The sequence below is a fragment of the Panthera onca genome, chromosome B3, assembly GCF_046562875.1.
Source record: "Panthera onca isolate mPanOnc1 chromosome B3, mPanOnc1 haplotype 2, whole genome shotgun sequence".
NCBI lineage: Eukaryota > Metazoa > Chordata > Mammalia > Carnivora > Felidae > Panthera > Panthera onca.
This window is the reverse complement of record NC_138344.1, coordinates 142,791,702-142,803,324: the sequence shown is the minus strand read 5'-3', so window position 1 is coordinate 142,803,324 and position 11,623 is coordinate 142,791,702. Positions and strand designations below refer to the sequence as shown.

Genomic DNA, 11,623 nt, shown 5'->3' with positions numbered 1-11,623 from the left:
TGTCAAAGGAAAAAGTGGATGCACAATGTGTCTTCCAATTCTTTCGTGTGGGTGCAGGGATAAAGCTCCAGGACCCTCTGGGGCTTTTGTGTGGAGTCCCGCTGGGTTTACAGACCAATCTGGGGAGAACAGCAGTATGCACATTCCTGCACCCAACAGGAACGTTTCCGGGGGTGAGCCTTCCCTGGAACCCCAGTGCAGTCCATTTAAGATGGTGCTTAGCAGGGTGCCCGGGGGGCTCAGTCAGTCAAGCGCCTGACTTCGGCTCAGGTTATGGTATCACAGTCCTTGAGTTCGAGCCCTGCGTTGGGCTCTGTGCTGACAGATCGGAGCTTGGATTCTGCTTGATTCTGTGTCTCCCTCTCTCTCTCTGCCCCTCCCCCAGTCGTACCTCTCTCTCAAAAATAAATAATAAACATTACACATTTTTTAAAAAAAGATGATGCTTTGCAGTTTCTAGTTCTGCAATGTCTGGGGGGGAGGATGGGTCCCCACTCCAGACTGCTGTGTGGGGTGGGGTGCAAACACAGGTGGGGGGCGTTGGAGAGAAATTGAGTGCTTTCTCTGGGAAAGGGGTCATGGGGATTCAGGGAACTCAGGCAGCCCCAGAGCCGTGTGATTGGGTCCAGCCATCCTGAGGGCAGGGCTGGGGGTGAGGGGAGGAAGCTCAGGCCAGGGAGGGCAGGGCTGTGGCCGGGGCAGGGCTGGAGCCCCGCCTCTTCCTTCGGGTGATCAGGGCACCACCAGGGACAGCTACCCTGGACCGAGACTTGTCTCCTACCCTCCCTACCCACCCAGTGGCGCTTTCCTGCCTCTCCCCAGGGCCTGCAAGGTAAAGCAGCTCCACATAGGACCTTCTAACCTCCCCTCTCATCCCTGCCTGACCCCTCCCGGGCCTCAAGGACTTGACTGCTGTTGCCCAAACTTGCCAGGATGTTCTCGCGGCCAAGGCTCAGCACACGTCATTCATTCTTTCCGTCCCTGGGGCTCTTCCCACCTGAGCTTCCAATCTTTCATCGTACACCTCCTCCAGGAAGCCCTCCCTTGGGTTCCCCAAATCCCAGGCCTTCTGCATTGTTGATTTCTGTCTCTCCAAGGAGCCCGGTTGCTCTGTTAGGATGGGACCAGTTCTTCTTGGTGCTTCATACAGGCCTGGTGGGTACTGGGGGCTCAGTGAGGGTCTGGAGAGTGAAGTCACGCACGTGTCTTCCACACTCACACACTCGCTCGCATGCAAACACACATCTGTACTGCATCCCCGGCTGAACCGTGAGTTGTGCCGTTCCTTGGCCTTCATGCGTGTACCTTCCCCTTCCTGGCACCTTCCGCCCCCTCCCCATGCCCTCACTCTGCCTCTGGCCACAGACTGCCTGAGCCAGCAGAGCCCTGGGGTGCTGTGACCATGGGCATCCACCTGCCATCTTCCCAGCATCCGGCCCGGGGCAAGCAAACGGCCAGTAAGGGGTGGCCACCCTAGAGCAGAGCCACGTGCAGCGGGAAGAACCAAGGGCGTGGCTTTGAGGCTGAAGGCGTGTGTCCTGGGGACACTAGCTCACACCCCTGAGCTTTGCTCTCCTCCCAGGAGGAGTGGGAGCAGCCAGAGCGTGGCCCGCTCTGTGGACGGACGCGAGGGGCGGACCCCACTCCCCAGACTCGAAGCAGGCGCGTGCCTGAGGGCACGGGGACGAGCGCGCCGTGTGCAAGCCCGGACCGACGGCCAGGGAGGCCTCCTGGGTGTACATCCGGGGCCGGTGTCTGGTCCCCTCACCTGAAGGTCCCCACGCTGGATATGACGCTCTGCTGTCGCGGTCTTGAAATTCTGGAGCATTTTTGTCTTGCGTTGCGTTTCGTGAGGTTGGCCGGGACACTGGAGGGTGCGTGTGAGCGGAGCAGGTGGGGTGGAGGCTCCGTGAGACTCGGGGCGATTCGAGGTACACGCGTCTGGAGGCGTCGGCCACATGCCCCCAAAGCCTGGCACCGCGGAAAGGGAAAGATGGGGTGCCCCGTGGCTCCTTTTCTCGTGGTGCCTCTTTTCTCACCGGCAAACTGACGGCCGAGAACGTTGGGAAAGTGTGCACGTGCCAAGAACGGAACGAAAGACACGGTGGGTGAACCCCGTGCGTCATATGCACCGCCCTGGGCGGGGGGTGGGAGGCACACGCGGGGACAAGCCACGAAAGGCAAGCTGTGATGTCAGCGGCTCCACGTGTGGATCCAAAGGCCAATGCTACTGACTCGTGGTGGCTAATTTTGTGTCAGCCTGACTGGGCCATGGGGGGCCCAGAGTTTTAGTCAAACATTATTCTGGGTGTGTCTGTGGGGGGGGGGTTTCCAGATGAGACGAACCTGTGCATGGATCGACAGTATGGAGCAGATTGCCCTGCCTGATGTGGGTGGGCCTCGTCGGATCCGTTGAAGGCCTGGGTTGCACGAAGGCTGAGGAAGGGAGAGTCTGCTCTCTGTCTGGCCGCTGTGGGGCCGGGCCATCAGTCTTGTGCCTTCAGACCCGGAGCCAGACAGGACCCTATGCCGTTGGCGCTCCGGGGTCTCGGGCCTTTGTCACTTGGACTGAAACTTACATCGATGGCTCTCCTGGATCTGCGGCTTGCCGACGGCCAGTCTTAGACTTCTCAGCTTCCATAACCACGAGAGCCAGTGCCTTAAAGTAAATCTGTGTCCTACTGGCTCTGTTTCCCCAGAGAACCCAGACTAATACAGAATTTAAAATGTTAATTTCGCTTTGTTTATAATGCCATTAAATAGGAAAGAAATGCCACGGCAAGTTGAGGTACCATGAAAGAAAGTAAAAAGCTGTCTATTTTGCGCCTTTCACGGCGCTTTCCCCTGTTCTTGGACAAGGGGCCCTGCAAATCATCAGCTGGTTCGGCTGGTGGTCATTCCCCCTTTGCTCCTGGCCTGCCCACCCACCATGCTCAGGACTGTCAGATTTAATGTTTGTTTTTGACGGTGAGACAGTGTGAGTCGGGGAGGGGCAGACAGAGAGGGAGGCACCGAATCCGAAGCAGGCTCCAGGCTCCGAGCTGGACACAGGGCTCGAACCCACGAGCTGTGAGATCATGACCTGAGCCCAAGTCAGAAGCTTAGCTGACTGAGCCCCCCAGGTGCCCCAGGACTGTCAGATTTCAAAATGAACAAACAATTAAATCTGAATTTCAGATAAACAACGAATAAAAAAAAAATATCTTTCTAAGTATATCCCATGCAACTTTTGGGACATAGTTATACTAAAAATCATTTGTTGCTTACCTGAAATTCAAAGTTAATGGGGTGCCTTGTGTTTTGCTCAGCAACCCTGCCCCCCCTTTCTCCTCCCAAATGTCTCTCATGTCAACACCGCCCTGGCGCTCTCACCTCCCACCCCCGGACATGGCCCAGGGCGCATCATCTCCAGCCAGAACCTCTGCCTGCCCTGGCCTCCCTGCCTCCAGGTTTCTACTTGCCACAGCCACTCTTTTTGCTGTTTTTAGTTTTATTTTTCTGTCATAAGAGCAATACACATTCACTACAGAAAAATCACAAGCTACAGACAAGCAACAAGAAGAAAGTAAGAAAACACTCATAATCCCACCCACACAAAGACAGCTACTGTGAATTCCTCGGGGTAGATTTTTCTAGAGCTGCCTGTGTGTGTGTCTTTGCAGATATTAAAAAAGATCACACACAACTCACTGCCCAACTCAGACCCACCGTCCTCTAAGCTGTGTTTTCATGTCACCACGGAGGGTGGACCTGGTCTGTGCTGGGGAAATCTCAAGCTCCCTGAGTCCTTCTGGCCACTGCCAGGGATGGTGTGCAGCCTGATGTGAACCCCTCCTCATTCTAGGGTCAGAGAGGCCTGTGGTCAAGGCCGCTTGCTAGTCCGTGCCCTTGGGCATCAGCTTGCTAGAGTTGCCATATCAACATACCACGGACTGGGGGGCTTAGATAACAGAGATTTAGTTCTTCACAGTTCTGGAAGCTGCAAATCAGAGATCAAGGTGTCAGTGGACCTGCTTTCTCCTGAGGCCTCTTTCTTTGGTGTGTAGATGGCCACCTTCTTCTCCCTGTGTCCTCACACGGTCGTCCCTCAGTGTGGCTGTGTCTTCATCTCCTCTTCTCTGAAGGACACCAGTCATCCTGGATCACGGCCCACTCCAATGACTTCATCCTAACCTAAGCGCCTCTTTAAAGATCCTATCTCCAAATAAGGTCGCATTCTGAGGTACTAAGGACTTGGACATATGAACTTTGAAGAAGGACGCAATTCAGTCCATAACACCTTGGCCCGGCTGACTCCAACCATGTCAAGCCTCAGTGTGTTCGTCAATGAAATGGGGCTAATAATTATATTCATCTAAGAGGGATGTTAGGACGATCAAATTGAATAATCCCAATACAGCACTTTGCCCAGTGCCTGGCCCCTAGAGCAAATACTCAGCTGTCACTGCCTACTATTTCACATGTGGGTAGCCCCAGGGTTGGGGACATCACTTCTCTGCAGAGAGGTGTCTGCAGAGTGGAAGGTGGAGGCCATGGCCCTCTGGGTACCTCCCTCCCTCTGTGCCCACTAGTTCATCTCCTTCAGGTAGATGCCTAGAAGACAGCTCAAAGGTCAGAGGCAGATGCCAGCCTGACTCTTGAAAGTGCCCAGTACCCTCTGTCAGTGGCGGATGGACTGGACGGTGGGCCCCTCCCCCATCCCCAGGCATCCGCCGCCCCTCCCCCCAGGCCCCCTGCCTTCTTGTCTGAGGCTCATCCCTGAGCCTCCGCAGAGACGCCAAGCTGGTGGCCTAGGCTCCCAAGGTGGCCCCAACGCTCCTCGCTGCCCCTCCTCCACCACACCACACTCTGCTTTGCAGCCACACCGGGGACTTCTTGCTTCCCGAACACAAGGTACCCTTTCTGGCCCCCACGACTTCTGCATCAAGGATGCCCTTCCTTCCGTGTTTTCCTGGTGCCGTTCAAGACTTACGTATTGACATGAAAAGAGGGGTGCCTGGAAAGAGGGGTACCGGGAGTCCAAAGTTAATGTCAGGCTACAAAAGGATAATCCGGCTCTTGCGATTAACATACATATTTACAAATGCGGGGTGGGGTGGGGTGGGGGCAGCCAGAGGCGTTTCCTGGATGAGGCACTTGTGCCTTCAAGGGGCCAATGAGACCTTCTCTAGGAACTCTTTCAACGTCTCTCCTCCCTCGCCCTGTGCCATGTTGCCAAGCGGACTGCAGACCTCAGAAACACTAAGTGTGAGCACGAGGGTGATGGCAAGAGAACAACGGCCGGCTCACCCCCTCCTCCCCAGGAATCCAGCATTCCTTGAGGGCAGAGTGCCTCCTGAGGAGGGGGTGGGGGCTCAGGTATCCGTGCATCTGGCACAAATTAGAGCGCAGGCACAGAGCTGCTTGGACTAGATGTACCGATGGGTGAAGAGTGGTGCTGGGTAGGACTGGCAGGAGAAAGGTGTGTGAGGGTGGCGGGGGCGGTCATCAAACACCGAGCATCGTGATCCTGATTACGGAGCCCGTATCTGGGAATGTGCTCATACACCGTTGTCCGTAGGCGAAGTGGAGTCTGGAAGGAATCATGCCCAGCAGTTCACAGGGGCTATTTTCCCCGATGAGGCAGGAGGGAACCTTGAGGTGTTAGCTTTCAAACATTTCCAAACACTTCTGATCCCTCCTTCAGGAGAAATACATTTCACATTAGCTACCCCTTGAAACAGAAGTTTCCCAAACGGAGGTTACCCTGGGTGAACTGTTTGCTCGTAGTCACACTGTATTTATTCGATCTCAGTTCTTCAAAACGCTTGACTTGATCTGCTCAGTTGATTTCCTGACCTGGGGGCTGGGTCCTGACTTGCAGTTTGAAAACTCCTGCTCTCAGTGAGGCTTGTCTTTCTCTGCTCAACCTCCTTCTCTTTAAAATTTAATACTGAGAATGGATTTATGTATTATCTTCCTATTTTTTTACTTAAAAATAGAGAAGAGAGAGCACTGGGAAGACACAAAACAATAAAACCAAGTAGACTTTCTAGAAGGCAGTGCAGCAAAATATAGCAAACCAGACATCTTTAAAGATGTGCGTGTTTTGACGAAGCAATGTTGCCGTAAGGAATGTGCTGGTGGGCTAAGTCGTGTGGGGCTGTGTGCACGCGCAGCTCACCCCCATTTTTGCTTATAATAATGAAACCTCCCTCACACATGAAGGGCCCTGGAGCCATCCCTGGCTGTCCATCTGATGATGTGGCAGTGGGCACGGTTCAAGGCTTATTTATTGGCATGGAAAGAGGGGTGCCTGGAAAGAGGGGTACCGGGAGTCCAAAGTTAACGTCAGGCTACAAAAGCATAATCCGGCTCTTGTGATTAACATACATATTTACAAATGCGGGGGGGGGGGGGGGGGGGAGGGGAGTGGTGAGCGGTGGGGGTAGCCGGAGGCATGTTTCAAAGTGCTCACGCCCTGAGGTTACCTTGGGTTGGTGTTATTTTCTCCGAAATGTTCTGTTTTCCTCGATGAGCACGCACTCACATTTTATAAGAAGGAGAGATTTTTAAGGGCAGAGAGAGAGAAGAAAAGAAGAAAGGAAAGGAAGAAACGACGTTAAAGGAAAAGAGAAGGGGAAAGATGCAGGGGAGGGAGAGTGGGAGGGAGAAGAGAACGCAGAAAAGTGGGGGGAGGGGTGCCGGAATCCCCCCCTGAAGCCGGGAGCCAGCCGGCCGCGCGTGGGCAGGTCCGAGCGCCCAGGGCTGGGAATTTCGGTCCGGGAAGCCGGAGGAGGCCCGGGGGGCGCAGGCACCACGGGGAAGGGGGGTCGCACAGCGCCCCCAGCTAGACAGACCCCCAAGCGGCGGGCCAGGGCCAGGAGCGGCCCCGCGGTCCCCGGCCGCCCTCCGCTGCCTCCAGGCCACTAAACCCCGACCCGGGCCGGCGCGGGCCGGGGCTCTGGGCCGGCCCTCCCCCCGTCCCTGCGGCTTGCTCCGGATTCTTGCTGGGGGTTTTGGGGTGAGAAGAAGCGCGCGGGAGGAGGGGGAGGGGAGGAGATACAGAAATTCCATCTGTGCCAATTTTTCCCTTAAAAGTTATTTTTTTCAATTTAAATACTTTTAAAGCAAAAAAAAAAAAAAAAAAATCCCAGCTCAGGGTGTCAGTTCCAAAAACTTTTCACAGAGGAGCAGCGTGGGGGCTGGGCGCGGAATCCGAGGCGGCGTTGGTGGAGCGGGGGCCTCCCTCTTCCATCCCGCCTGCTGCAACCCCCCCCGCCCCGCCGGTGTAGACCCCCCCCCCCCCCCCAACGGGCGCGCCTCTCGCGCCCAGGCGCTCACTGACACTCCCTCCTTCCCATCCCGCGACCCGGACGGTCCTGGCCTCCCGGGCCCGGGGAAGTTCGGCTGCCCCGCTGCCCCCACTCCCGGTCTGCACTCTCGCCTCAGCGCCCTTTCTTCCGCACCCGCCCCCCGCCCCCCGTTCCGCTCCAGGTGTCGCTAGCAGAGGGAGGTGGGAGCCGCGCTAATCCCGTGCTCCCGGCGTCGCCCTCCCCCCAGGGAGCCGCAGGGGACACCGCGAGCGCCGAGACTGGGCGGGAGCGCCTGGCCGCGACTGTGCACGGAGATCGGTGCCGAGCGCCCCGGCCCCCTCCCCACCAACCCCCGTCCGGGCAAATGCCGCCCTCCTCTTTCCGGAGCCTCTCGGCTCCTGCGTCTCGCTCCGCGTCTCCACTTCCCAGCCCCGAGCGCGTCGCGGGCGGTGGCGGTGAGGTCTGGCTCGAACTTGGCGAAGCGGAGGAGGAGGGGATGTCCTGGCAGGGGGCGCACCCCGCTCGGCTCCCGCCCCGCAGTAGGTGCTGCTGCTGGTGTGATGGCGTTGCTCGCCCGCCGTCCCTCCCGTCCTCCCTCCCTCCGCCAACCTACGCTTCGCTAGTAGCACCTCCCGCGGACCCCAGCAGCCGGGCGGGGATTGGAGGGTAGGGGGAGACGATGCTGCAGGTGCAGGAGGGGGGCTAGGGTGGAGCCAGGTGTGCAGAGGCGCCCAAGGTGGCCAGGAGCCAAGTCCTACCTGCTCCGTAGCCCCCTTTGTCCCCCGCACCGCCCCCTCCCCCACACCGTCGGACGCTCGGAGAAGTTAGACGGGCGGCTGCAGGGGCAGCAGCAACTGCGCTTGTGCGGGCGCGCGCGCGGTGGCAAATAAGGACCCCTTTGCCTCTCCCGCCTCCCTCCAGGACCCCGCCCCGCTCCGCTTCTCGGTTTTTCTTCCGACCCCACCTCCCCCACCGTGGGTGTGTGCGTGCGTGCGTGCGTACACCCCTGGGCACCGCCGCAGACCCCCTTTCTCATTCCTTGCCCTCCCGCGCCCCTGCCAGCGTCGGCTCCTTCCAGCCACCCTTCCCCCCAGGGTCACTATGGGGACGCGAGGGAGAGATTTGTGTTTAATTCCTGTCGCTATTCAGAGGATAGGAAAAAAAAAATAAAAAAAAATAAAGGGACCAGAGGCAACCCGAAAGCAGTTTACTTCAAGCTTTTATTACTGTAGCGTAAAAGAAGTTTATATACAGGGAGTATTTCCAGCAAAACACTCACAAATGGCCTTGGAACCAGGGGCCTCCCACCTCCTGGCCCCACAGTCAGCAGCTCTGCCTACGGACGAGGCCCTCACTTGGGGTCCCTAGGCTCTCCCCTCATCTCTCTCGCCCTGGACTCCTCCACCCACACCCCGTTTCCCAGGCGCCCCAGCTTCTTGCTTCTTCCTGGGGCGCCGCGAACCTCGCCGGTGCCTGTCAAGCTGGCTTCCTCTGGCCCCGAAACCGTCCCCCACACGCCCTCTCTCTCCCCTTTATGGTGGCTTCCTCCCGGAAACCCGGAGTACTTTCCCTCTCTCGTATTCGGCGCTGCTGCAAGCCCCCTGCGGTTCAGAACCAGCTCGTGGTCAAGACCAGTTAGAGATAGCTCGTCATCAGCAGTGGGGCTCGTGAGCACCCCAAATGAGGGGGGGGGGACGACCCTGCCCACCCTTCCCCATCCCAAGCCCCTACCCCCAGCCCAGGGACAAGAAATAGACACAAAAGCAGCAGGGCACCCCCTCCCTGGGAGCGACAGGTGTGGGTGCCAGGCAACTAGGGTAAGCCGCGGGCGCTGCTGGAACCCAGCTGTGCGCGAGGGTGCGCGGGCGCGGCCGAAGTCTCTGTGTAGGGGCTGTGCTCCCGGCTGAAGGCACGCTGGCTCTTATCTCTGGGGCGGGGGCGTGAGAGAGGCAGGGGCCTCCGGGGGCGGGGGGAGGACAAGTGGGGTGGGGGTGGGGACACAGGCAAGGGTGGCGTCACGTTAGAGGCAGCCAGGCAGGTACAGGGCAGGGGCGGTCACAGCCACAGAGTCCAGGGAGGCGGGAGAGGCTTTTCGGGCGGCTCGGCTGAGGACACGGGCTCAGCCGGCCCTCCGAGGCTCGGCACGGCTGTGTCATTGGGCCCTCGGCAAACCTGACTTGGTTTGGGGCGTCTGCACGCGGGCTTCGAAGGCTCGAAGGCACCGCCCGCCAAGTTCAGCCAACGGTCCACTGATGGTTTATACTCGACGCGGCTGGCCGCCTCGCAGCTGCGCATCGTAGCGCTCCAGCCAGGTGCGCAGCTCGGACACCTGGTAGCCGTCGGGGCCACGGCCGCCCTGGTACATGATGGTGCCATTCTGGACTACGTAGAGGCGCTCGAAGTAGGCCCCGTAGGCCGAGCTGCTGGAGTTGGCCATGGTGTCGAGGACGAGAGAGCAGCTGGGCGCACCTTGCTGCAGGACCTGCGCCGCGCTGACCCGGTCCTCCAGGCTTCGGTGCTGCGGGATGCTGTAGGGCGAGTCTGTGGTGACCCAGCCGTCCGACGGGTGAGCCTCCTCGATGTAGATGATGAGGAAGTCGACGTCGCGCTGGTACTTGGTGACCAGGCGCTGGAAGGCGCTCATGCGCGCCATGAACGGTGGTCAGGTGCAGCTGCCGAAATTGAGAACCAGCGGGCGGTTTCCCCTCGCGTAGTCAAGGATGTGCTGGTTCTGGAAGCCGTTGGGCAGGACCACCTCCGAGTTGGGCGCCGGGCCGCCCTCGTGAGCCTGCTTGAAGAAGTCCAACTTCTGGCCGTGCCACACGGCCTTCAGCGACGCCAGGGTGCACAGGCGGTTGTCATCGGACACGCAGACCGGCGGGTCGTCGGGGGGCACCTCCTCGCCGTCGCTGTCAAGCTCAGCGGCGGGCTCGGGCTGACCCCGGCGGCGGCGGCGGCGGCGGCCCAGGAAATGCTTGCGGATGCACAGGAAGTCGAGGAGCCAGAGCATGAAGGCCGTGCCTAGGAAGCGCGGGAAGAGCACGAGGCACGAGGCCGTCTGGGCGCACAGCCGCAGGGAGTGAAGCAGCAGGGAGCGGAGCATGGTGGCTGCCGCCCCCGAAGCCCCCTGGGACCCGCGGCCCTCCCCCACCAGCGACCGCGGGGCGGCCCGGCGAGGCATCTGGGCCTCGGCCGTGCGGGGAGCTCGATTTATAGCCGAGGCTTCAATTGGCGGGAGACTCCACCTCCGGCCGGGGCCCGCCCCCTTGCAACTTGAGCCCGGAGGGATCACCCAGCGGCGCGGCCGAGGCCTCGGAAATCGAGGGCCGAGGGCGGGGCGGCCGGGCGGGGGGCCGGCGGGGGGCGGGGCCGGGCCCCGAGGCCAGCTCTCCGGGGGCGTGGGGGGAGGGTGGTGGTGGCGGTGGCGGTGGCGGTGGCGGCGGGGGACCCCGGTCGCGGCTGCCACCCGGGACGGGGAGCTGGACCGGGGACCCAGGCGTCCGCCGGGGAGATCCTCCGGCCAGCGCTCTAGCGCTGCGTGCGGCCTCGGTCCTGGCGGCCCGGCCCCGGCCCCGCGCCCCTGTCGCCGCGCACCTGAGCCGAGCTCCCCGGCGGCCGCCGCGCCGCGCCGGAGCTCCGGTTCGCTTCCCGCGCGCCGCCGCCAACGCCGCCCCCGCCGCTGCTGCTCGTGCGGGGCCGCTGCCCAGGTGCCGCGGGAGCCCGGGGCCGCGGCCGCCGCGCTGCCGGCCCCGGCTCCCGCCCCGCCGGGGGACGCGGGCCCGCGAGGAGGCAACTTCGGGCCCCCGCCGCCTTCCCCGTTCGCCCGCGGGCGCCGCTCGCCTCCCGGAGCCCGCTCGCCCGCCCGCTCGCCTCCCGCGCGCGCTCACACTCGCGCCTCGCACACGGCCGCCCCCCGCACCGCCCCGCCACGCACACCGCGCTCGGCGCCCCCCGCCGCTGCCCGAGGCCGCCGCGCGCCGTCCCGGCCGCGCCCGCCCCGTCCCATCTCGTCCCCGTTCGGCGCCGCCGTTCTAGGGTCAGCGGCCTCCGGGGCGCAGCGGGGAGGCGCGGAGGCCAGGGCCCGCGGGCCGGTTAGCGCCTGGCGCCGGAGACGGGAAGGGCTGGGGACAGCGGCGCCCGTGCCTGCGCCCCAGCCGACCCGGGAGCGCTTCGGGCGCGGGGCGCCGCGGGCGCGGGGCGCGGGGCAGCGGGCGCGGGGCGGCGGCGGCCCCGGCGGCTCTCCCACTAGGGGTAGCTGTTGCCTGAACGCCGAAGCGCTCCCCTCTCGCCGCTCTCCTCGCCCGGCGCGGCCCCGGCCGCCGGGCGCA

General features: G+C 61.4%; 1 protein-coding gene across 1 annotated transcript; it reads right to left on the bottom strand.

Annotated features, from left to right (window-relative positions):
- Nucleotides 1-8,495: 8,495 nt before the first annotated feature.
- On the bottom strand, nt 8,496-10,476 carry DIO3 (iodothyronine deiodinase 3). The gene has a single exon (XM_060620762.3). It carries the CDS (start codon nt 10,474-10,476, stop codon nt 9,553-9,555), a length of 924 nt encoding a protein of 307 aa, XP_060476745.1. The 3' UTR covers nt 8,496-9,552.
- Between the last annotated feature and the right edge of the window lie 1,147 nt (nt 10,477-11,623).